This window comes from Hirundo rustica, chromosome 1 (assembly GCF_015227805.2).
Source record: "Hirundo rustica isolate bHirRus1 chromosome 1, bHirRus1.pri.v3, whole genome shotgun sequence".
Classification (NCBI taxonomy): domain Eukaryota; kingdom Metazoa; phylum Chordata; class Aves; order Passeriformes; family Hirundinidae; genus Hirundo; species Hirundo rustica.
In genome coordinates, this window is record NC_053450.1 from 35,483,328 (window position 1) to 35,510,272 (window position 26,945).

The window sequence follows — 26,945 nt, forward strand, 5'->3', positions numbered from 1 at the left end:
ACTGCATTCAGTCGTGTGGAGGTATTTGTGTGTGGGTTCATTAGGGGCCTGTGGGAAACTCAACCCCTGGCCTAGGAGTAGTGCCTTGAGTGAGTTGAGATTCCATATTCCATCTGCCCAGAGTAGCACCAGGAGAGTATTCCTGGGAAATGTCAACATACAGGGAATAAAATAGGCCATACTGCTGATACGTTTGCTGGATCGTGATGGAAGAGAAGAAGCTGCAGCAGCAAATGTATTGCCTTCCATTTCATTAATGCTGGCATTTGAGAAGAGAACAGATCAGCAGCAGATGATGGCTCTGCAGGTTGAAGTAAAACTTGAGGATGGAAAAGGCGGTGTGCATGGCTGTCCTCTCGTAGTAGCTCTTCATCTCTGCTACAGAAGATCTCATGAAGGTCATGCCTGAAATCTCCTTTGTAGTACTTATATGAGCAACGACTGAAGACTGACAAAAGGCAGTGTGAGAGATGTACAACCAGTTCCTTTTGGGAGAAGGTGAAGATTTGATAATTTTGCGGCATGCGTGATAGCAAATGTTAACCCTGCATGAGATTGTTGCGGAAACAATATTGTTTTGCTGAATGCACAGTTGATCCACATTTGTTTCATCTGTTGTATCTTTTCCCCTCTGCTGCCTGTTTTGTAGCATTGTTTTCTTCGTGTTCCTACATGGTGGCTTAAGGCCAGATACAGCCTCTCAAATCTTCCACGAAAGTTTTATGTGTATTTATGAGGCCCGGTGCTTCACTTCACTCTAAAAGTGGCAGTGAAAATGTTTGGTAAATAAAGATGACTCTATTGTGAAAGTATAAATTATTTGTTGGAATAATATGTAAAAAGGGTTTAAGCAGGTCTCTGCTCTTTAGGGCTTCTGCTGATCAGTGCTGTGAGAAATGGGAGGAGGTGGCTTTTGTCAGGAAGAGAAAGCTGTGAGCTTTTAAGTCTTCCATGGACACCCAGGGTTGTGTGTGTGTGTTGTCATGTAATGGTGGTGTATGCTTTCATCCCCGCTTCTTGTGACCCGATATTCTGTGCAGGTGGGTATGGGCTGTGCCGCTAATTCTCTACAGGGAATGAAATAAAACTGTGCAGAGTACAGCAGCGCCTACACGATGGAGGCCTCCTGTGAGGCAGTAGTTGCTGAGTTTCAGTTTCTAACACTGAGCTTGCTTCTCAAATGCTTCATCAGTGCCTCTATATTTTCTCATCTTCGTTGAAAACGTATAGTAGCCTCTAGCACATAGTTAAAACAGATAGGTAGGGAAGTGATTATGTTCTTTAGTTTTCTAGTGTGCAGGTCTAAACCTTATGTATCTAAATACTTTTTTTTTCAGTTTGCATTTCTGAACTAGCTAGTTACAGTTGGCTGAAATGTGCATGGGTTGTCTGCATTTTAAATCTTTCTCAGTACTCTTCTGAAAAATAATGCTACAATAAAATTATAAGTCAAAATACTGTTAAACCTCTGCTCTACAGGTGAGAAATTGTACAAGGACTGTAGGTGAGGTAAGGGACTTAGTTTTCTCTCACTGCCCTAAAAGCAGTGACCTCTCATGTCCTGTGTGATGTGGTTGAAAGTCACTGAAGAAGTGTCTGTCTCCTTTAGCATCGGTGTTCCAACCTCAGCTGTGCAGACACACCGAAGTGCATCCGTTCACGTAGATGTTTTTGGAATCTCTCCTCTTTCATAAGTTCCCTTTCCTTGTCTTAATGGCTTTCTTGTAGGCTCTTTTGTTTACCATAGAAAATGGCAGTTCTGCTCCTATATTTTGGAGAAGAAGAGGGAGTCATGCTTAGGGAAGAAGAGTCTGGTTAGTCTGTAAACCTTGATGCTGTTTGAGATGGAAAAGGGTTGAGAATGAAGGCAAATACTTTGGGGTCTTAGCATGTAAATGAGGGCCCAGAACCAGTAATACAGAGTTACTGATGCAGATACTGAAATAGGCATTAGAGCTGGCCTCTTTAGTGTTGCTTTCACTTTTAACTGCAGTGTATTGCTTTTTCACTGAATGAAATCAAGGTGTTTAGGCTTATTTGTGAAAATTTGCTCTATTAGATAAGGACACGTCTTTGATGATAGCTTTTTTATGCTGTGTCTCCAAGACTTATTTAAGCCTCCAGCAGCAGTCATGGGTTATTCTGATTACTGGGAATGTTTTTTGCTATGAAGAGCAGCATGATGTCTTCTTCAGTTTTAGACTAGAAAGCATCTCTGGTTTTGAAAAAAAAAGGGTTTTTTTTTTAGTGTTCCATAGACATTAAAATACCGTTGGCATGATAAGCAACTGCATTTATCTTTCATGAATGTTCACCTTCCTGAGTATATTTCAAGTATTTAAGTATCATTTTATTATTTGACTTAAATAATTTTGAGGAAAGGACTGCCAAGCAGTTTGTTTTTAAGGTTCGCAAGCAGTGTTTGAATGAAACTAGCTAGCAGGCGGATGTGTAAGGTCTGTGCTTGGTAGTGCTGAGTCTTCATCATGTGTGTGCAAACTCCAAAAATTTGTCCTTACTCACAAGATAAAGCACATAAATTTAGCATCTCCTACTTTCTTGTCTAAGAATGCTGGTTTGTCTTTTTTTTTTTTAATTTCACTACTTCAACTAGATTCATCAAGCAAATGTGGTATTTAGAAGTGTAAGCTGTACTTTTTAATCTTAAAAACACAGAGGTAAGATATTTCAACAGCAGTGTGAAGGAGAAGAAAAACCTGAATGTGTAAAACTAGTAGGAAGGACTACTAGGCAAAAGGCGTAGCTGAGTGTGTAATTTAAAAGGAAAAAAAAATTATAGGTGGGGAAGAGGATTCTCATGGGTAGATGTTTCATATCTTTGAAACAGGAGTGCCTTTATAGTGTTGTTGAAGAATGTTGAAGCATTCTTTCCTCTTGTCCTTTGATTCATTGTAAGGGTACAAAGGTGGTCCAAGTGCAGCCCTCTGGCTTCTGTTGGCAGCGGTAAAGGGACAGATGAGGTTATTTATTCATTCTCTTTGTCAGGCACACACTTCAACAAGAAGTAAAGGCATTAAAACATGGTATATGTGGATGGGCAAACTTCAGAATTAAGAAGTTTTGGAATTTAGAATTTTCAGGTTTGCTACTTTAAATTGTCCTACAATCATGAATCAAGTTATGGCAAAGAGGTGCGTTCTTAAAGATGATTAAGGACTTTTAAGTATTCCAAGAGCAGCTCTTGGGGCTATGGGGCACAAATTAATTCTAATTAGCCCATGGTGGAATGTGTCATTGAGGTTTTTAAAACCTGTTCTATATGGTAGATATCCCAGCATGTTTTTCGAGATGTTTCGCCATGTTAAAATCCACACAACACCACCTGGAGGGTTCTTCTTTAAATTGCCAGTCTGCTTTGTGATGTGTATCTCCAAATCCAGCTGACAACTCAAAGCGTCTGAACATCTGCAGTGACCGCATTACATAAATGTGCTGGCACCGCTGTCAGTTCCTCCTACGCATTCAAATGAAGCTGGTATGGATGTACTGTATCTTTTTAATCAGCTTTGTCCAGCCATCTAGGTGATTTGTCTTTGGAAATGATGTCAGTTACTTAAGAATTTGTGGTACCTCATGTATAGGCAAGGAAAGTGCAGTTGTAAGAAACTGAGCAGGAAGAATGAAAGCTGAATAAGCTGGTGATTTAGGTCTTTTCTGGCAGATGAGACCTACATGATGTTTTCAGTATTGTGTCGCTTTCTAAAAACTGTTTTTAGGGTATGCAGGTAAGTGGAAAAAAAAAAAGGAAAAACGTTTTTTTCTGAAGTGAACTTCTAGGCTGGTATTTTTTGGTGGTGTCTGTTATTTGTTGTTTGGAGAAGTGAAGTAATTGATTTTATGGGTAGTGCTATGTTGGTGTTATCTGGAATATAAGTATGGCCGTGCAGTGAAAGTTTACAGAGCAGCGTTCCAGAAATTGTATCCGGACTGACAAATGTAACAACTCCAGTTGACTTGAATATTCTTTCACTAAAAAACGAAGAGTTTCCAAGGTCACATAAACTAGTTAAATGCTTTCCTTAGACGTTAACCCTTATGCCTGTTACGTAATATGGAATTCATTATATTTACAGATGATAATGATTTAAATACTTTGTTTTAAAAAATTCTTTTGTGCATCATGGCAAATAAAATTATTTTTGTGTCCTGTTGCTTTCATTCAGATATAATAGATGAAGCATCATAATTGCAGCTATTGGAATTTACTTTTTTTTGTTCCTAGACTTTTGTTCGTAGTAGTGGAGGTCATAGTTTTTATCCAGTCCTTCATTGTTTTAGCTTTCATTTCAAGCTTGCATGCTTTCAGCAGCTTAATACTTCAGATAAAATTCTCAGTATTTCTAGAACAATTAACTTTAGTTAGTGTTTCTGTTAGTGAAAAAAGTGGAAGTCTAATGCCTTTAAATTACATTGTTAGATGTTGTGCCATAAAATTAATCGGTGATTATTATGTTTTCAAATGTTTTGTGCTTTTTAAAATAGATTTTTATCTTAGCCATTCCATTATGACCAAGTATATTATTCTAATAATACTTTGGCATGGGTTGGTGCTATTCCTGAAAGCAGTCCCTTGACTGGAGATTTCTGAGGGACTTTGAGGATCTTCACTTTCAGCGGGTGCCTGGGAGATGGAAAGAGCCTCACTAGTTAATGCCTGACTACATTTTTGACTGAATTATAATGAAAAACTTTTTGTGGGTATTAATGATGTCAGTTCCGTCAGCACACAGCGAGTTCTTTTGCCAGCGCAATGAAGAATCTAATGTAAAGTCATCACACACCTTCAGAATCTGGCAGCCTTGACATCTTGGAGGCCTTCATTGTGTCATATGAGTTCAGCTGTGGGCTGTTGATTGTTGCAGAAATCTAGACAGGAGTGTGAGGGGGGGAAAAAATTGATGTCCGACTTGAGTAGGTTTTTGTAGATTAAAATGGCAGCTATATCAAGATATCAAAGATAGTTTAATCTTTAACAAAACTGATAAAACTGTCTTTAGAGGTACTGAATTATCTTTTTATATCAACACATGTAATGGCCATGTTACTTCACTGGTAATAACTGCAGAATCGATATACCTTTTTAGAGATATTATAGTTCTTGCTATTTACAAAGCTGAAGATACAAACCTCTGTAATGCTTGGCATTATGCTTTTTTTTAGCATTTTTTTTTCCTCTTGATTTAGTGATTTTTTGATGCTTTAGTGTTGAATACTTTTTGGTAGCTTGCCTGTCAATTTTGACCATAGATACAAAAAAAAAGTCCTAGAAAGCAGAATTACCATGTGTCCTCCAGCATGCCCCATAATTTTTTCAGAAATGTGTATTGACATCAAATATGCCAAGTTATTATTAGCAGAACTGTTTTCACATTAAAGAACATCAGCAGTGTGACGTTGATTTGGTCTGATGGCATTTGATACCATCAATCTGCATTTTGGAAAGGAAAAGTCTCTTACCTACATTGAAATCATGGGTGTGCATATCAAGGAAATGAGTCACCTGGTATTCTCTATTGGAGAGAGGGGTTTGGAATCAGAGCAGCCTCTTGCTCACATGTAGCAGGCTTTGACATGCATGGATTTAGCACATACATGGAGGCAGATCCCATATTCATAAGCTCAGAGTCTGTTCTAGACTTCGTGGTATCAAATGATCTCAGTGCCCAGAACTTGCTGATGTGATCAGCATGACACCAAGTTGCTCTCTGAAGGATTTTCATATATCTTACACTTCAGATTGATAAATACATGAAAATTGGATAGTTATTTTTTAAAAACTTTGCCCAAACTCGTGTGCTGTTGCATATGCATACCTAAATGGAATCTCAGTCAGAGGTGGAAAAAGAATCTGCTTGTTGAGGGAGAAGTGTTCACTTCTGGTTCCCTGTTTGTGTGAACTATGAAGTGGACCCCAAGTTTCTTCTGGATTAAGCAGGTGGTGGTGATGCTTAGCTCTGACCTGCAGGTAGTTAATTGTCATGAACTAAAGAAAAGCCTGTGAATGTTGTCGTCCCCTTTCTTAGAAGGCAGATGCTGTTGACATTTATAGATTTAGGAATTCAGTGAGTTACTCTTCTGGCTTTGCAGAATTCTTGCTCTTCATATTTCAGGGGAAGTTCTTGTGCCTCACTAGAAGCCAGAGGTGGGCTTCCTCAACTTTGACAATGACGCAAATCTGAATCTGGTTCCTTGAAAATTATGTTTCTGTCTCAAAGATTTGTTCAGACCTCCATCACCTCCCATTTTTTCTGTCTTAAAAGCAAACAAAAACAAGTAATGTTGATGTTAAGCTTTCTCTCCTATTTTTAGTCCTATCCACAGTGTAGCAAGGTGGCTTTCTGTTCAGTTGTTCATTGGATTTCTCTCTTATGTTTCACCCTTTATATTTTAAATAGTAAAAATACTGGCAGTTGTGGAAATCACCACCCCTTCAGTTTTAAAGGGAGTTTCTCAAACTATGGCACATGATTATACATAGTTGTTAGGAGAAAAAAAATAGCAAAGTAATCCATGAGGAGAATTTGTCAGAATATATTTTACATACAAAACGTCTGGGAAAAATTAAAGCAAAATAAATAAGCATGCTGTGAAATTTGTTGTTTCTCTTTCTAGGGGTTTGTGATGTAATTTCATTTTTAGAGAAAGGGTCTGAATGTTGCTAAGCTACTTGTTTAATTTTACCTACAGAAATCCATTTTATATGGAGTGATTACCGTGAAGATATTGTGAGAATTGCCATTAATCTCATCTGCCAGTGGAAAGTAGCTCATGTCCCTTCATGTGGTTTTGTGGGGGATATTGTTGTGACCTTTATAACTTTGTATTTGAAGACATTTTTTAGATTCTAGTTGTCATTCTTTTCCCTACAAAAAAAGGGAGATGTATTAACATAAAAAAGTACTGCTTGGTGCAAACTAAAATTTATCCTGTGCATTTTACAGATATATATGGTGCTTTTCAAACAGTATTTTTTCTGTAATACAATAATAGACTTGCCTTTCTAACCCTTGTAGAAATTACAATTCTGATTTCAAAGCTGTGTTTTTGTGGTCTTCTAACATTACTTGCAAAAAATACTTTTTTCCTCCAGTTCCTCATTTCAGGAGCCTTGAATTTGTATGAGCTTGTCCCACTCCTCCACAACATGTCTGGATTGAAGAAGAGGTGGAATAATATATATTGCCTTAGGACAAGCCATACTTTAGTGAAAGGCTGAAAGGTGTAGAGTTGAAGGGCAGCAAGCCTTCTGTACCATGTGCCCTTGGTATGGGGGTGGCTGGATCCAGGAAAGGAGTTCAGCTTATTAGCCAGACTTCTGCTTCTCCGATGCGGAGTGTTGCACTGAAACCTGTTTTGCAAAATTCAGGAATAAAAAGAAGATGGAACAATGTCCATGCACTGAGGTGCCAGTCAGTGCCAGCCCTGGCTGTTGTACCCTGTGTGGCATTGCAATCTCTCAGTTCAAGGTGGGCTAGAAGTACTTACTTGAAGTAGTCTCGTGCCCCTAAAAACAAGCCATAATCTGAGGATGAGGGGCATCAGTTTTTCAGATAAACTGCCCTATGGCTGGGGATTTTTAAGACATCAAGCAATTACTTTTGTTTAAAAAGGAAATTTAAGCAGTGTTTAGTCTCATTTCAATTCTTATAAAAGAGGAGGGTCTTGAGCACTCTGCAGTGCTCTTGTGGCTAACCTGTTCAAAGCTTGGTACAATGTTGAATTTTCAGGATCAGAAGCATTTTGGCATAAACTGTGCACTTGAAGACTTATTCTCATCATTAAGGATAGATGGCTTTATGGCAAATGCCCTGTCCACACTTAGCCCTGATTACTACACTGCTTAAAATCCTAGTAGGCATTGTGTGCCTAGAGGAAACAGCTTCAGAATACTTCTAAACCCACAGTTTGAAGGGTTTTTATGGAACTTTTGGATTTGTAGATAACAGAAACAGCCAATCCAGTATTGAAAGTTCAGTTGTTCCTGGAAAAGTGTATCTCAGGTCTAGAAGGATAAAAATGTATTAATTTACATAACTACCTTAATTTTTTTTTTGCATTGTACTATTTTCTTTAAGAAGTTTGTACTTGCTGGTTGAGAACGATAGCTTTAAATTTGTGCATTTGTTTCCAGCTTACATGCTGAGTGTATTTGTATGTCTCTATATGAAGATTGATTTTTGTATTGTACAAGATGCATTTTAAATTTATTAATTTTTGAAACAGATTTTTGTTTTCTGTACCAGTAGTTTCATAGTTTGGTTGTTGGTTTGTTTTTTTGTAGGTCTTTCTGCAGTGTTTTTTCAATTGAAGTAAAACAGAAGGGATGTGAAATAAGTTTTCTTCCCTTACAGATGTAACTCTAAAGACAGTCACAGCATTTAGGAAATACGCATTTCAATTGCCTCTGCAATCCATGTTAGAATTCTTACATGAGTGCATTGTGAGATTTTAATTTTTTTAATGTTTTACAGGAAATCTCTGCCTCCTTTATTGCTAAAAATGTATTTGCCTTGGTCGTGAAAAGCATTCTTACCATACCTTGTGTTTTTTTGTCTGAGAAGAATGAAGACATGGATATATTTAAAAGGCAGTTAAATGCCACTCTGGGAAAAAAGATACTTCTTGTGCTTCCATCTTGCACTTGCTTATTAATATGGACATGCTCATCATGGTTGTCTGCTTCTCATTTGTTGAATGGTTGGTGTGGGATCTTAGAGCCGGATTTGTTTTTTCTGCCCTCTTCCCCTCCTCTGCTCCCTCTCAAAAGAGGGAGATGCTTAAGGAGCCATGCTTATGTGTAGGCTGGATGTGATTAAAAAAAAAAAAAAATTAAAGAATACAGTTCTAGCAGTCTTAAATTGTGTGCCCCGAAGAACTAATGTTTGGGCTCTGATCTTGATGCTGGGCTGGAGTTTGAGGATGAATATTTATCATAGAATCATAGCATGGTTAGGGATGGAAGGGACCTTGAAGATTATCTAGTTGGATCCTCTCTGCCAGGGGCAGGGACACTTTCTGCTAGATCAGGTTGCTCAGGGCCCCATTCAGCCTGGCCTTGAACACTTCCAGGAAGGGGCATCCACACCTTCTCTGAGCAACAACTTGTGAAGTGCTCTGATAGTTTTAATGAATGCTTTAGAAAGGCCGCTGAAAACAATAATTCTTTCTTTGGAGTTTGAGCCCTTTACAGTCTGTGAAGCCCATTGCCATTTCAGACCTTCCTCTAGTTACGGGAGCAACAACCTATGTGCATAAATTGACTTGGGAACTCTGCGAAAAACAGAATGGAATTTTACTCTTGGTCTATTAAACAACAGCGAGTATATGCTGTTGGAGAATTGCTAGTAATATTTTCTTTTTTTTAAATATATATATTTTTTGAGGTGAATTTAAGTATGTATTAAGTATCGTCATAAGTATGGATTATAATAAACTGACTGTTTCGGCTAATGATTTGTTGCCAGAGCTTTAATGCAGGATGTTTTCCAATATGTTTGTATTGCTTGTTTAGAAGGACATATCTGAAACTTTGTTGAAACACACAAAAGCTACTTAGTAGAAATACTTGAGTATCTCAAAGCAGAATAAAAAGTTCGGTGTTGAAAATTAATTATTCTTAGGATTTGAGAAGTTTTTGCTCTTCGCGGTTTGGAAAGTAAATGAAAGACTGAGAGTTGAGCTTTTCACTGGTGATTTCAAGAAGTTCTCTGGTGTGGTATGCGATAGGACTTCACCCAGGCTAATGGGTTAGCCACAGTATGTGCTAACTTTCTTTTCCTGTTCTACACTATTTGGTGGAATATGATGCAAAAGAGGGGACAGTAGAATGAGAGTGAGTTGTCTGGAAAATTTTGATTAGAGGCATGGGGACGATGTGTAATTCTGTGTAGGAAGCAATAAGGAAGACATTGGGGCAATTTTGGTGGAGGTAGGCTGATTTACAGTGTTGAAGTGAGGTTCTGCTGTGTGTGTCGCCAGTTGGCTCCCCATGGCGTCTCCAAAAACCCAGGGATCTTGAACTACAGGCTGGGTTGCATTCTTTTCTGTATTTCTTAGCTATGTGTTTGAGAGTAGTCTTTGCACTTCCAGTACTGTCCCCTTTAGGAGCAATAATATCCATATTCAGTAACTTAATCTAAAGCAAAAAAATGTTTTTAATGTTTTCTACTTTTGTTCTGCATAATCATCTATATTTCCATGAGTCTTAAAGTTTCTGTCAAAATGAGAAAGGCTTTAATTATATTGAGGTCTTGTGTCTGTGTTCCATCATATTTGGAGAAGTAACTGACAGCAGATCCTCCTTTCCCCCGGAGAATGGAGTGTGTGGTGCTGTGCACATTTTCATCTGTGAACTCCCAGCTCTGACACAATGACAAGAAGCCTGGGATTTTGCTGCAGTCATACAAGCTACTCCTCTCATTTTCCAAATGTGTTTCAGGGGTTGCTTATATAGCTTAATTGTTTTGTCCTTCTGCTCCTTTCCAAAAGTTCCTTAGTAAAATTAGTTCACTACATTAATAAGATAATTATGATCCAATATACCAGATTTCCCCTTTACTGCCTAAATCATGTAACATTAATGAAATTAATAGTGTCTTGATATTTTTAGTTTGTTGTGCAGACAGCACAAGTTTAGTCCTGGAGATAATCCTGTAGCAAGTTGAAATGGCTTCTTGAAGAATAACGGGATGATTAGTGATGCTAAATTTGAAGACAAAACTGAAGACAAAGACAAAATTCTTTGATCTGGTATCAAGAATGTGTGTAATTTCCACATACCTGAAATACATACTGAGCTACTGGTCATGATTCTTGGTTAAAATGTGAGGTTTTACCATTAGCTTGTGTGCAAACAGAGAAGACAGCGAGCGGACTAAACTCCAGACTTCAAATAATATGTTCACCCAGAGTAGTTAACTGTTGCCTTAATTAGATGCAGCTTCAAAGTATATGCTAAGATTTTTCCACTACAGCTTTTTATCACTTCCACAAGTTCAGCATGCCCTATACAGATGCTTAATTTGTATGCTGGGCCCTGTGATAAAGCTATTTCTGTCGATGAGATTCCAAAATTGTAGGCACTGATGTCAATGCAGATGAGGTTAGCCTAATTTGGTCAAGAGAGGGCTATGCCATGCAAAATCTCCTTTACATGGGCGCATAAAGGCCAGTGCCAAGACTGACAGGTGTCCAGTGGGTGGCAAGGAGCTTCAGAGATAAACATTCTTGTTGGTACCGCTACAATTCTTGCTTCTTTAAGAAACAATGTAATAATTATATGGCTGTTTTCAGCATCTCTGCAGGGTAACTAAGCAAATAGAAATGGAATGTAATTTTACAATGTAAATATTTTAAATCCTATTGAAATAGCTTATTTTCTATGCTTAATTCGATTTCTGTTTAGTGTTAAAATCTTGACAATGAAAGTAGCATCTTGTTACCTTCAAAAATGACGTGTTAAATTCAGAGATCTAGTGCTGTGAAATCCCTGTAAGAAAAAGTATTTGAAAGTGGTTTTTAATTGTAGGTGGTCTTGGAATGTTGTAAATGTGATAGTGCTGCACACTCGAGTTCAATAATGAGGAGTGTGTACAATGAGGAAGTACTTGAGAGAAGGTTGCAGAAGGATATTAGTTGTAGCTGGAGAAGTCTCTAGATTTTGTCCTCCGACTTTCCACCTTTTTTTTTCTATGCCAATGTGTCGGCAGTGAAGTGTATCAAAAATGTATTAATCTATTAATAGACCACTTTCTTTGTATTCCTGTTTCCATACCTCCTTCCATGCCTCCCATAACAGGATTGCAATCATACATAGGTTTTTTTGCCTTGGATTTTTTTTATATTACTTTTGAGCTTATAATTCTTCTGTTCCTTTGTCAGCTACTTCTTTTTTAATACTGACCTATTAGAAAAAAAGCCAAACCAAACAAAAACAAATCCTCTTTCTTTATATCCAGAAAAATATTTCTGACACTGACATCTCTGTAATGGAGAACTGAACCTTTTCAGTGTATTTCAGTCTCAAACACAGTGGTCTTTTCAGTTCAACACCAGCAGACATGAAGCACAACACTACTGAAAAGCTCTCTCTGTTTCAGGGTCAACTTTATCTATAGTGGGTGAGAAGCTAAAATAAGTAGATTCAGGTTTTGATGAAAAGTGTTTGGATGCATGGATTGCTGGCACATGCTAACAGAATATTAATGCAAGGCAATAACTACGTGTTTAAAGCTGTGTAAATGTCTGTAAAACATAAGGTTTGCATGAAAATATCTTTATTGAACTTCATTAGCAAGTTTTTAAAGCATTTGCTATAAGAAATCTGCATCTATTACGGGTCAGAGAATGAGAATTTAGAAGTATGTAAAAGAGGATTGTATTGATAGCTCAGTAAAATGAAAGGTGGGGAGCTGGCAATAATATATTATGGCCTGGAAAGTGAGGGAAGATGTGGAAATGGCAGGTGTGTGGCATGGGGAAGACTAGGGTTTTCAGCTTACTGTCTCATTAGAGCTTCTTCAAGTTTAAGGCGTTTGGCTGAAATTCAGCCTATCCAATTCAGTTGAAACTGGTCAGTTTATCCTTAATTGGAAGACTTGAAAGCATTTTTGGGTTGGTGGGTAAGCAAATTCTGAAATAAGTGTGTAGTGCAAATGCATCTCTAGATGAATTTCTTCTAGGAAGAACATTGTAGCAGAAACTAACTGCTGTGATTTGGGTTTGTATACAATGTGTGTGGCGTTTTTTGTTGTTTTATTGTTCGGTTTTTGTTTTGGGTTTTTTGTTAATTTCATTTGTTTGGATTTTCTTTTCACTTGAAATGTTAGGGGCTTTTTTTGAGGTGAAAAGTTGAATGTAGTTGGTAAATCTTTTCTGTATTTCATATGCCGTGGTACCATGTGTGTCTTCTTAGTTTTATGCTTTGCCTTTTTGTGATCTTCTTTGACACCTTTAGTTTTCATAAACCCCATGATGACTTTAAGTTAATTATTATTTTCATTTGCTGTCATTTTATAAATTAAATACAATATTGATTTGTGAATTTTACAACAGATGGTGTAGTCAGTTTCAGTGTTTGTCCTCTGTAGTTCCTCAGTTACTTTAATGGAAATAATCACAAAAAAAGAGAATGAAAGCCAGGCTTCATTTATTTCAGATGTTCTGTTGTGGTCTCTGCATAATTTGTGGAAGTGAGTCTTCCAGCTTTCCCCTTGAAATTTAATCTTTTTTGACAATGTAATATTTTTGTATGGTAGCTAGCAAAGAAACAGAAACAAAGATGATTTTATTACTGCCTTTCTAATATTTAACATACTGTTGGAGCTTTAGCATATGCCATTGTGCCTAGGGAGCTGCTGAAATGTGTTTGGTTTTGTTTTGTTTCTTTTTTCCCTGTGGGAATTGTTATTTTTTTTAAATGAGATTTGGAAATTGAAAATACTTGCTTAAAGTAAATAGAAGCTGTGTTGCCTGGGGAGTCTCAATAAACATGAATATTTTAATTTTCTGTAAACTATTCTTTAAATGCTTCCTACAAAGTGAATTGAAGTGTGCATGAAGGGGTTAAAGGTAGCTTTTAGCAGTGCTGGATTAAGAAAAACTTGCTAGACAAGAACCAGGCAGGAAGATATTACTCTAGGCTTAGAAAGAGGTGAGCCCTCATAGCTGTGGGAGTACCCATCACTTAGTCAAATAGAGGCTCTTAGCTGTTACCATAAATTTTATTGATTTCCTTTTCCTTTTCACGTGTGAATGAGAGAGAAGCCCAGGGAGCAAGGGAAAAAGAGCATCTCCCATTGTACCTTGTTCCTGTGCCTTTTAGCCTTCATTTATTGCACTGCATTGTTCTCTTCTCTGAGTTCATGGGTTGGACAGACCCATCTGTAGAAATTCATACATGAGCTGCTGTGTGTGGAGGCCCTGAGTGCTTCCTGTGCTCCCCCTTTCCACACACACGTGCTTCTGGAGGCTCCGAAGAATCGTGGGTGAGCTAGTGGTGTTCACATAAGCCTAAAATTATTGGGAAAACTTCTCTCCAAGGCAAAAAGCTTAAACCTTGAATTTAGAAGACAGACTTGTTGTGTCCTTTGTATCTTCTATTGATAATTTGTGAAGAATTATAAGATATAACTTCTGTGACTTTAAGTTCTGTAATTTTTGTTTCTGGTTGTTGTGGTGTGTTGACAGTTTTGCCATGTTTTTCTGTGAGATTGTAAACTCAGTGGTTTTTTTTAGATTCCCATTTAAATATAGCACAGTAAGATGATCTTTCACTGTTCAAAGGATATGCTTTAGAAATAGAACATAATTTTTTTATTCCAAAGTCTAAAACATTGGTAGCTTTCCTTGTCACACATTACTGTTCAGCTGTTCTCATTTACATAGCTGGGTTACTTGCAATATGTGAAGTACGTGGGAATTGAAACGACTGTTTATTTGGTTCCTGTATACCATTCAGACTTGGCTGAATGTTGGGAAGGATGAAGCCATTCAGCTGAAGGTGTATTTAATAGTGCAACACAGTAACTCAGAGCAGCTAAAACTCAACTTCTTGCATCTCACCTTCAGAGCAGTCTGCCTTTACTGAGTGGATTGCAGTCTTGAGACCCCGATAGAACTTTGTCTTGTAACAATTGTACAGTTCTTTAACTCTTTGAAATCACACATAAAGGTATTTGTATCGAGCACTAAAATTGGCGCAGTTTCCTGCTGTGAATGAGAAGGGGGCAGTACCTGCCAGCAGGGGTGGGCAGATACAGGCTGCTGTAGACCAATCCTGACTGAGCATCTGTACAACTGCTAATATGGTTCTCTGTCCAAGGTGGTAAGACTCACTACATCCAAGGGTTAAAAAATGAATATTTCCTAAAAAATAAAAGACAAATATATGTGCATCAGCTTTGTCCTTTTTCACACTTTTTTGTTTGTTTGTTTCTTTAAAGAGGCTTTGAAAAAAGTGGTATGTAACTTCTTTCCAAAAATCTCTTTTCTGGAGAGAAGCAGAAATCTTACTTCTGTGAATTTAAACAAAGGCCTAAAATGCCTTAGTAATTAAGCGTCCTTTGAAAATGTATTGTCTGAATAAATCAGAGAAAGAATACTGTGTTGTAGAATTTTAGTTAATCTTCTGATGATTTGTTTTACCTAAAACAGTAAATTTCAGAGCTTCTGCATTTAAATTATCTAAATTGGATTGCTTGATGCTTGGCCAATTTATACCATTTAACACTTTTTCTTATGAAAACACATCTAGCTAAACTGAAGTCCATGATATGACAGAGGCACTGAGAGTGTTCTAATTTGTATTGCAAAAGAATAATTTTAAAAAGAAGTAAACTGTTTCAAGGTGTTTAATCTTATACACCCCTCAACTATGATAATGTATGGTTTTGCCTTTTTCAGTGTTACATGTCCATTTCTGGACATGTAACAAAATCATGATATTGAGCAAATAAGAGGAAAAGTTTAAAACAGCCATCAGAAAAATGAAATGTTTAGTAATGTGCTTTTTTGGACAAAGATTTATATTATTTGTTTATAAAATACAGACTACTTCTTATCCCTTTTAGAAATAAAGGATACATAGCATGATCCTGATAGTTTTTTGTTGCTATGTTGCAGTTGCAACAGAAAATTCAGAGAATGGGGTGATGGTCCAGAAATGCAAGTTGTTGACTTCATTCATTCATTGGGAATTGTATATTTTCTAAGGGGGGTTTCTTTCCTTTTCTGTCTTACTGAGGGCTGAAATGGAAGATTTCTAAAACTGAAAAGTGTTTTTTAAGGGTGCCGTTTCTGCCCTCTGGATTCGTAGCTGTGCTTGACTTTCAAAGTTCATGTTTTGGTGTTCTCAGCCCTTGGTTTAAGATCAACCAGCCTTTTGAGTTTAGTTGACCTGAGTCAGGCAGTTGCAATGGTAATTTATATGTAGTTGTGGTTGTGAAAGTGAATTTTGCTAACTTTCTTAGTTTTTCATGTTTGCTTATGGCTTGCTAGCTTATATGTATCTTTGATAAGTCACTGTCCTTGGAATTATTCAAAAGATGTGTAGATGTGGCATTTAGGGACATGGTTTAGTGGTGGACTTGGCAGTGCTGGGTTAGTGGTTGGACTTGATGATCTTAAAGGTCTTTTCAGACCTAAACAATTCTATGATTTTGTTAATAAACAGCTAGAGTAGTTGGAATCTTGTACCTAGTTGTAACTTAGGCTAACGTGGCAAATCTTTTAAATAAGCTGCATTGGAAGTAAAATGCTTAGATAACATTTTAAATTAAGATGTAAATAGAAGTAGCATTTGTAAAAGTTGGTCATTGTGTATACATTGTGAAATTCTAGAAGTTCTGCTCTCAGTATCTCTAATGGTGGTGGGTTTTTTGTGTGGTTTTTTTTTTTTTTTCCTTGAGTGCAGTGTTTAGTGGTTGGGTTGGGCTGCAGCAGTAGCTACCTACACTTGTTACAAGAATACTCACAGATTACCATTTAATTATTCTTTTTTAGTGAAGTCTGCTGAAGAGAAAGATCACACGTGATATATGAGACCAGGAGAAAAGCAAAGAAAAGATGGAAATGAGTGTCATGGAAATATTTTCCACTGTGTGCTGATGAATTTGTAAATGATAGGCTTATTCCTCTACTGTCATTGCATGCTGCTAATATAGTAAAGTTCACAGCCGGTAGTAGGTCAGTCAGGAGTATATTCTAGAAATCAGTGTGCCACAGGCTTCTCTTCTGGAAGGGGGGGATGTTTGAAGGGCAAAGGAGACTCCATGGAGATTTCTTTTCTGGGCCAGGTGTACAAATGCATGCACATGAAATCAGGTCATTCTGGCAAGTAGGACTGATAAGCAACAGGCCTCCAACTTTAGCATAAAAACTCAGGTGGTGATGGAGATCTGTGAAACCCTGCTGTATTTAAAATGGAGCATCATTTGAGACCCAGTAGTGTCTCTGAAATCTGGTGCTCTTGCTTCAAGTCTGGATTTCTTTTAAGTATTACTGATTTTTTTTTTTTTTTTTTTTTTTTTTTTTTTTTTTTTTTTTTTTTTTTTTTTTTTTGTGGGATTGAAGCATTTAAAGACACTTCTGCACAAACAGTAATTACTAAGCTTTGTAAGGCAACCCTGAGTCATTTCTCAGGGCTGATGAACTTCAGGAAAATAAATAAAAATAGAAAGGTATTGGAACAGATGGGTATTTAGAAATATACAGATAAAATTGGGATCCTGTATTTGGTACTTTGTGTTTTGTGCACTTCAAATAACAGAGTACATAATAGGAGATAATGAGTTTCTGCATGGAGCCTTGCAGATCTCTAGGAGTGTGTATGGAAATAATTGGAGCCTTACAAATCATCACGGTGTATTAATGGGGGAGCTACTTTGCATGGGTAGGAGCTGGTCCCATGTGATGCCTGCTTCCCAGTGAGAGCAAACTGGTACCTTTAGCAACTTCCTTAGTGGAATCTTTGCAACAACTGTTGCAGGACCCCAACTCCTTTCTGCTGTGTTGATAATGCATGCTTGTCTTATCAGGAATAGCACAGAAAGGTTTGTTCATTAAATGCAAAAATTGTAGCAAAACATGCGTTTGACTGCTTAAATGCATCTACAGTGCTGCATATCATCAAGTCTGTATTGAAGCCATTGAGGTATTTCTGTTTCTTTAGAAATGGTAAGACATGGCAATTGTACGTGTGAGCTGATGGTAAGGAGAGAGGAATAGGTAACAATTTGTATGTGAGTGTTGTAAATCTTGCTTTACCAAACATGGTGTCTCTGCAGACATCAAGAAGATGGGTTTTAGAAAAAGAATCTGTTAGAAAGCAGTAAAGAGAAAGAGAAGAAAGAAAGTGAAATAGCATTAGCAACTTCCCCAGTTTTTAAAAATTACAATGCACTGTATGATAGCTATGCTTTTTGGTGTGCTTCTTAATTTCAAGATGAAGCTGAGACTGGTGATGTCCACAGCTCAAGGGTCCCTGCAATCCCACAACTGAGGCAGTATAACAGGGAGTATGCTAACAAAGATGAAATTTAGTATTACCTCATTTTTATGTAGCCTTCACCCTACTAGTTTACCATACTTACTAATAACTTCAAATAATTTCTTCCACATATTTGTAAGATATAATTACTTTCACTCTGGAATTGTTAATGGATTATTCAAAGCAGCACATTCCCCAAAAGGAGCACTTTAGCTTCTGTGTTGATTTCTTAAACTTATATAAATCAGTGTACTTTTCTGATCTTACTGTCTCCAAATTCAAAATAGTATTGCCAAAACAATCCTTCCATTTCCAAGCCGTAATAAAAACAAATAATGGTGTAGTGGTGCTTAACAGGTGGTCAAATATTTTTATTTCTGTGTTCTCATATTAAACTTATGCATGAGACAGTTTTAAGAAAACTTTCAGTAAGAGAAAGCTTCTTGATTAAATCACTTAATGGTGGAAGACAGAAGAGGAAAGGGTGATCACTTTGTGTCGTTCTGTTTTCTAAGATAATGTTGTATTTCTGAAACTGGTGAAAGAAAGTCTTGCTCTATGCACCTGGGGCAAGACCATGCATACACTCCAAGAGCATCTTCATGTGTTTTGAAACACATGAAGGAAAACAGGAAACTTGTCAGGGATTGATAATAGTGAAGACAGAGAGGAATGCTTGACATTTCAAAGAGTATAAGGCTATTTATGCTGGAGTTTTATTCAGAGGAGAGTTCAGTCTTGAAGCAAATCACCTCATTGTTCCTGTTTGCTTTGCTTCATCTTTTGATACTCCTCATTATCCTACACTATTCCTTTTTCTCCTCCACTGTAGCTCCCTTTTTTCCAAAGTATTTGAGATGTTTTGTATTTCTAAAATGAAACACTTTTGTCAGCTTAAAACAACAGAAATTAGAATGAATCTCAAGGCTGCACCAAGCATGCAGGACCACTTTGCTGCACTTCTTGGAGGAAGTTAGACTGCTTTCCAATGCTGGGAAGGGCTAGGGAGGCTGTAGCCAGGTTCAACCCTTGAAGCAATAAATGACAGCCCCACGCCAGTTCAGGCATGAGTGTGAATGGCTAGAAAGACAGTATGAAGGATGGCCTAGTATTTACTGGACAAAAGAAGTAGTTAAACAATCACAATTGGTTTGAACAATTGCACATATTCGGTGCATTAACTTTCATTAACATTATTTATAGTACTTTACTATAAAATCGATTTTGAAATATGTTTTGAAGTTCAGTTCGTAGCAGTTCTCCAGGTAACAGAGATGAAAGGAACTTGTGAATATCACAAGTGTTAGATTCTGCTGGAAAAGAGCTCTTCGTAGCATTTGAAGGCAAGGCAGTATCCTGACTTAGCTCGGGTGTTTTGACTACTGGAGTTTGAACCTATTGTCTGGCACACTTTGCTGTATTTAAAGATGATAAAGGATGTAATCGTGGTTTTACATTTCCTTTAGCATTTCTGTGGTGTTTAGTAAGGTTTTACTAATTGCCATGTCCTGTGGTTGTAAAACTTTCTTGTTGAGTCCAGCGAGAGGAGCGGGGCAGAGCACATTGCAGGGGCTGTCAGGTGACAGCTGCCGCCTGCCTTGTGCCTCACTGCTGTGCCCTGCTGCTTTCAGCACTGGTGGCCATCGGGGGGAGATTATGCTTCAGGTATTTGGGGTGATCCAATGGGAATTGCATTGATCTGGTGTTTGGCTCTGATCCTTATCAAATGGATTACTTCTAAGGTAGGCCATTTTTAAAATCTATTTTGACTAACTGGGTTTAAAAGGTAGTCAGAGAGAAAACAAGTCATTAAGAACTTCATGAGTACATATTTTTCCTTTTAAAATCTAATCTGTTTTGGAAACATCATTTTCCATTTGAGATTGTGTTTCTTAAGTGTTCATGCATGATTTTGTAGCCCTTGACTTTTGCTTGCCTTGAAGTGGGAAAGTGTGTGTTTGTAGCAGTGCCAGTTAGGAGACGGGATAAAAAAGGGATCTGAAATGGCTTCTGAATGGCAGGAGTTGGCTTGCCTCTGTTACTAGCAGATTTGCAATTTTATAGTACTTTAAAGTCTTTTTGAAAATAAGAAAAAACAATTTTAACATAGTGAGAATAACATAAATTAGTGTATTTTGCTTCCTGGACAGGATATCCTTTTTGTATTGTTGATTTCAGAGTTGCAGGAGTGGAAATACCAGTTTTGTTTGCTTATGTGAAATACCTACTTTACTTACTATGTCGTCTTTCCATCTGAGATCCCTGTGTTTTGACAAATGCATGTTAGAATTAAGTTTTTACTCTCTCATTCCAAAGAATGTAAATATCCCCATAATAGATATTTATGCTAGTAAATATAGGTGAGATTGCTGTCTCGAGATGAGACCAGGCTCTTCTCAGCATAGCTCACTGCATGATCTGGAATTAATTCCAGAAGGAGGAATAAATTTAAGTGTAGGATTATGAAGGGGAGCCAGAATCATTGGAGAGAATGAAGGAAACTGAAAAAATAGATTATGCATTTACAGATAATTTTTTTTTGTTATTGTTACTGATACACAGTTCTAAAATTATTGTACAATTAACAGGAGAATATGAACAAGCATGAATTTGAGTTTGTTGTGAAAACAAGCTTTGCCAGGCATCCATGCCTGTACTCTTCAGTCATTGCCAATAACATGTTTCTAAATTTATTATAAGTAAAAATGGTCAGGCTTAGTTCCTAGCACTTGTGACTTTTGTCACATCAAGAAAAAGACCAGGAAACCCAATGGATTTTCGCTTGTGACTGAAGGCAGATTCTACAGATTTACAGCCTGTGTCCTAGACCAGTACATCATCTGCATTTTACTGTTATATTGTTGAACTGCTGCATTTTTTAGTACTTGACATAAAAAACCTGTTCAAGGATTGTCTGATACAGTTTGTTTTAAGGTGGGGAAAAATAGGAATTCCAGGTAGCTGATGGTGTACAGTTAGGCATAAAATTCCCTGCTATTTATGATTGTGTTTTTACATGTGCTAGTGGTGGTTTATTTTAAAGAATTAGTATTCTCTTGTTCATCCAATTACCTATTTTGCCATTGCTCTTTAGTCTTTCTGCTATTCTGATTGTTTCCATAGGCAATACCCTTGTGCATTGCTGTCCTCACTTAAACCAATTGCTTGTGGGGTTTTTTTGACTATACATTCTTTCTGATCAATTATCGAGCTTTTGTTCTGTATATTTTTAAGTCTTGCATTTTTTTATATTGATAAAGCTTTGGATAACTGTTATGCCACATGATATACATCTGAGGTATATAAGAAGAAATTGCTTACAGATGCTTATGAGATACATGTATCACTAACGTTGATAATTATCATTCAAGCAATAGCTAAGTTTAAAAATTGTTGCCATCTATCTTGCGAGGTGATCATGTAAAATAGCTTTATATGGAAGAAAACATTAAAATTATCACATTTGACTATTTGAAGGAAAGGGTGTGGTTCTTAATACTGTTTAAATTTCAGGAAGACAGTATTAATGATATTTTCTGACTGGTTTGATAAACTTTCAGAGTAATGCTTTGAACTTCAGTGAAATTTTTAAATAGTAGTAGGACCATTTTGCAGTGGCTTACCTGAATTCAGCGTCAATTTAAGTGCTTGTAAGGAGCATTTTTCTGTGCTTTAGTGAGCTAAAAAGTTGATGGCACCTTTTGGAAAACTGAATCTTAGCATGGAACTTTTAAAAACTTGAAATAAGTCTTAAGATACATGAGTCTTGCTTTTGGAATCTAATAACAGTTGGAGAAATAAGGTCTTAACTAGTTTGTCATTCTCAAGGCTTCTAGTTCATAAACTGTCTTATGATCTTAAATGCTTTCCAAGTGTGTATATTTGAGGCAGCATAACCAGTACATTGCAGTTGCCATGGTACAACAACTTCTCCACACTTGTCTTCAGAGCAGTTGAGACTAATGCTCTGGGTAGTTCAGCAAAGGCGTTGGACTGGAAAGTCAGGTACATAAAAACACCTGCCTGGCTGTGTTGCTCTCTGTCCTGGTGTCTTTTCTTTCCCAGCTTCTGAATAAACAACTTGAGTAGCAAAATGAGGGCCATGTATCAAAAAGCATGCATGGTTCTTTCTGATGGGTGGTACTGAATTTTGAAGATTGACAGCTCTAGCAGGTTTTGTTAGAGAATGAGACATGGGGTTGTTTTGCTAGAGTCCACAGGCTTGCCGAAATGAAGTGCCCAGCAGTAATGCTGGTGCTCTGCTCTCAACAAGATTGGGAAGTCCATGTGATAAAACTGATACATCAATGGAAACGTTTCTGTTTGACACAAACAGCAGCAGGTGCGCCGTTTCCAAGTGGTACATGCAAATGCTTGTACTCCCAAGCATCACTGAAGCGGTTTCCCTTTGAAGATCTATCCATGTGCTATTTTGGCACATTGTTCCCATTGCGTGGCCTTTAGTAACTTTCTATACTTTGTGAAAAGATGTTCAGAGAGATCTGACTTAAATCTAAGTTTTGGTAGATACTCCCTTTGCATTTTTTTTTTGCAGTCCTTGTATCAGTGTTGTTCTTAGAGGATTAGTGGATCTTCCAATTTAGTTTGAACTTTTTCCATTCACTTTACACACACAAATATGTCTCAAAAGAGAGGGAGAAAAGGAAGCTTTTTTACTGTATTGCCCTTTGGAAGAATAAATGATACTCTAGTGTGAAACTGAAGTTTAAGGTGAGGCTTTGAAAGTGAAATTCCAGTACAAACAATCTTTCCCAGTCATCTTTCTGACATCCATCTTCACCTCTGAAGCAAAACAGTTCAGGTGTCTGTGCTCATGCCTGGAGAGAAGCAGAGCAGTTGAGAACCTCACCCAATCATTTGAGGAATTTGTTGAATCACTTAGTGTCCAGCACATTCCCACCAACCAAGTTGTCCATGTTCTTGAGAACAGAACTTACCTAAATACAGACCTAATAGGGTTCTCTTTGAGCACTAATAATTCTGTCTGCTTGCTGGAATGGTGCTTATTTGTTTGATATTTGCACAGAGGGTCAATATTGTTATTAACAAGTACAAATCTTCAGGTAGACTGAAGAGGTGGCGCAGAGATTTAGAAATAAAATTTTATGCTAAATGAGTTAAAAATATTGACAATAACATGACAACCTCAAGTAATATCTTGAGGTGCCAGAAGTCAGTCTTAATCCACAAAGATTTCTGATCCAAGATATCTGTAGAGTGATTCAGTGTATGCTGTGGTTGTCTCCGCTGTGTAAGTAAAGGTGTATTTTTAGGATAAATATGGTGTTGGTATAAGCTACAGAGAGGGGGCCTTTGATTATCAATGAGGAGGGTGGCATTTTTGGTCATCAGCAAGGGTAAAATCCTGCTGATTAAATTGTTTGAATGGTTGAGTGCTTTATAGTAACTTTAGTTCGTCAAGACATGTTTGCTATCGTTCTTATGAATTTGCTGTCTGTCAGATCATATCGCAGTGAAAGCTGAAGGATTAAATCTGGTTTTTCTGTTTGCTGGGGTTGAGTAGAGGAATCTGGGCAGTATATCTTAAAGAACCACGTACAAGGTGTGTTAAATTACTTCTCTCTGCCTTTTTCCTTGCATTTTTCTGGAGTACTGTAGGGGGTAGAATAACAAATGCACTGACAGTATTATTTGAAGTGGGAAAGTAGGTGATGCGCCACAACTTGCAGTAGATGGTCTGTTATGTATTTGCAGGGTAAGCTGACACAAAGCAATCTGTGTCTGGATGAGTACAATATTATTAGTTTACTTATCACAAGTTGCTACCTCTGTACCATTAGCTTTGTCCTTTGTCTCTGACGGCCCACCATGGTGCTCAGCTCTCTGTACCTCACTTGTTTGACTGGTCTAAAGGTAAAAGATCTGACCACTCATCTGTTGGTGGAACTTGCTAATACATTTTTCCTCTTATCTGTTTTATTTAACAAATTACACTGAATAAATATCTTTGAGACCTCAGCCCTTTTAACAGAATTAGCTGAAATTGTCCTATTTGTGTAGTATTGCTAGTGAAATTTATACAATAAGTTGTCTCTATTTTTCCTTAGAGAACCAAACTTTCTAAGGTGATTTTACTCGATTTGATTGTTTCAAATATATCATTGCAGAGCAAAATCACTTGTCTGTATAGGCAACTACTGTATGTTTTTAAAAATGTGCTTTGTATTTGATAATCATACATGGATGCGCTACTTTATATATACTGCTTTATCTAACTATTTTATTTTAGGGAGCAAGCAATATTTTAGAATCGACATAACAAAAGGTGTTATTTTTCAGTAAAGTTTTGTATATTGTTTTCTTTCTTGGAGACTAATGCTCCAGTTGTACGTGGGTCTTTAGCTGCATGTGTGCTTTGGTTTCTCCTGTATTAGATTACAGAACTATACTGGATATGTCCAGAAATCTGTGATAGACAGGTGCAAATTGCAAGTTAGCACTAAATTACATCACTGATTGTGCCTAGTCAGTGATATGAAATGTTCTAGGCTATGGAAAATATATTCAGCTGAGATTTTCTGAAACTCAAAGGCAAATTTAATGAAAAATATTGAAAATGTTAGTGAGAAATCAGTATCATTTTCTGGCTAATGAGTTGTATTGCTGCCTTCGGCATCGGGACATGCATACTGCTGTGAGAAATGCTGTACAAACATATATTGAGGAATTATTTGCATGGTTTATGATCTTCCAAGGAAATATAGAACAAAAACTAAGACAATGTAAAAGTTCTGTACAGGGAGTTCTTTCTTTCTTATTGGACCTCATTTGGAGTTAGGTCTTTTGGTCACTTCTGTAATTGCATATTAAGCTTACTTTTGGAGAAAAACTTCTACAAGTTCAAGTGTAATGTTTCATTTTTTGTTTTGGAATGAAACATATTTTTAAAAAAGTGTAACTTAGGAGTTTGGAGTTTCAGCGCATCACTTGTACAGATCATGGTGGTTGAGGTTATTAATCTCTAGTCTGACTTTGGGTTCATTCAGCTTGTTCTGTGGATAGATGCATGGCAGCCTTTCCACGTAATTTTTCTTTCCTTCAGAGTTCTTTTGAATAAAATAAGCCAACATTATTTTTTCTATTCCGTTTCCTACCATGGTTTGATTTCTTATCTTTAGAACTCGTGCATTTTTCAGGCTGTTGTGTGTCTGTGAGGGAGTGTTGTTCCTGATGCACAAATGAAAAATGGGTGATTGTTTGCCACCAGGCTGACTTTTATCTGAAGTTCTCAAAGGCATATGGTGTCTCTTGGTGACATCGAGGACTTCACTGTCCTCAGTGTAAGAAAGAAATGTGGTGTACAGAGAAGGGTGATAAGAATTTCTAATGTGCACCTCCCACAAAAAATCTTATTTCTGTAAAAAAAAATGTTCTGAACTGTCAAAATGGGGGTTTGATTGTGAAGGTGATCCTCTAATTTTAGGATTAACAAGTAACATTCAGGAAGGCCTTAAGAAGGGGCAGAAGATGGTCAATGTTACAATAAAGGCAAGATGTGAGGCTGAGTGCTAGGTGGAGTCATGCTTTGCAGACTGGGTGATGCCGGTGAGAACATTCCTCCAGTTTTTAGCTGTTAGAGGACCAGTTCACCACCTCGTGGGAAACTTTGTGAATTATAACTACCACATAAGAAACATATGTGTCCCATGTAGGTAAGAAATACTGTGTATGTGGGAGTATCTCAGTGTTGTACATGGATAACTTAATGACTCTTCTGAACTTTTATCATCAAATTTCAATACTACTTGCTGGCTTTCTCTGAAATGCCTTTATGTATAACATCTTACCCCAGTGATACCTTGCTTTGCCTACAGAAAATACAAGGTAGAATGAAAGTAGCATGTGGCATCCTAGGGCTGCAGTAATGGTGTAATTTCAGTTCTTTTACATCTTTTGCATTTGGAAGATGGAAGTACCCCAATGGCAAAAGTAGATATACAAACCAGGAACTGCCAGTGTTTTTTTCGAGTATGGTGTTCTAGAAGGCCATGAGAAGCACTTTCTTGTGTCTTGTGTAATCTTCTTCTATGTCTTTTCTGTTGTGAAGAATGACTGAGGAACATTAGAAGTAAATGTATGGGGGTGTTTTTTACTACATTCTGATCTTGCTTTTTATAATCTTTTCACTACCAATTCCTACCCTTACTTTGTCCCCTCTTAAAGCAGAATCAGTAGATATAAATACTTGAAAGATGCATTTCGCATGAAAGACACACAATTTCTAAAATTAATGTTGAGTTAAAATGAAAATGGTCAATTAATACTTCATTTTCATTTCAATTTAAAAATTATTTACTTCTATCTTGCTTAAAATACACTTTTTTTTTTCAGAGACGTGGAGCAATTTCCTATGACAGCTCTGATCAAACTGCGTTGTACATTCGTATGCTAGGTAAGCATACCATTTTCTATATTGCAAGTTCCAACATTTAGGATTGATTTAAATAAAAACTTTTTTATATCTCTGTTGAATTAATAAACTTACCATTCTCTTTCTCCTGGATAATATTTTGGTTAGAATCTCTACAAGAGTTTGTGTTCTTTCTTGTTGATTTGGGTTTTTTGGTTGTTTGCCTTTTTTCCTGAGTTAAACATTGTGTAGGATGTTTTACTCCTATATTAAAGAAAAAGGAAAGTTTTTATGATTAAACCAATGTGTTTGGTAGAAGTAAAGTTTTCTAAGTGACTCCATGATTGATCTTTCTGCAGTGGAATTTGCCACCTCTGCATGGTATTTCGCTAGTTAAAACTGTAGTTGAGAGAACACTTGCTGGAGAGTTACCACACTCTTAAAAACTTCAGTACTGGGGCTATGAAATGTTCTTGAAACAATATTATTTTAAACAATATTTTTCTCATTAATCCTTGAAGATGACTTTGGAAGGGAAAGGGTGCT

General features: G+C 37.1%; 1 protein-coding gene across 4 annotated transcripts in view; it reads left to right on the forward strand.

Moving 5' to 3' along the window:
• Positions 1 to 26,945, forward strand: part of PDE7A (phosphodiesterase 7A) — a 72,469-nt gene that overhangs the window by 11,066 nt on the left and 34,458 nt on the right. For 2 of the 4 annotated variants that reach the window (XM_040075240.2, XM_040083499.2), the window contains exons 1-2: positions 19,606 to 19,749; positions 26,381 to 26,441. In XM_040075240.2, coding sequence (XP_039931174.1) covers positions 19,690 to 19,749; positions 26,381 to 26,441 — 121 coding nt within the window. In that variant the 5' untranslated portion in view covers positions 19,606 to 19,689. Of the gene's footprint in view, positions 1 to 19,605; positions 19,750 to 26,380; positions 26,442 to 26,945 lie in introns of those variants that run through there. The other 2 variants (XM_040058543.2, XM_040066866.2) reach the window with 1 other exon arrangement.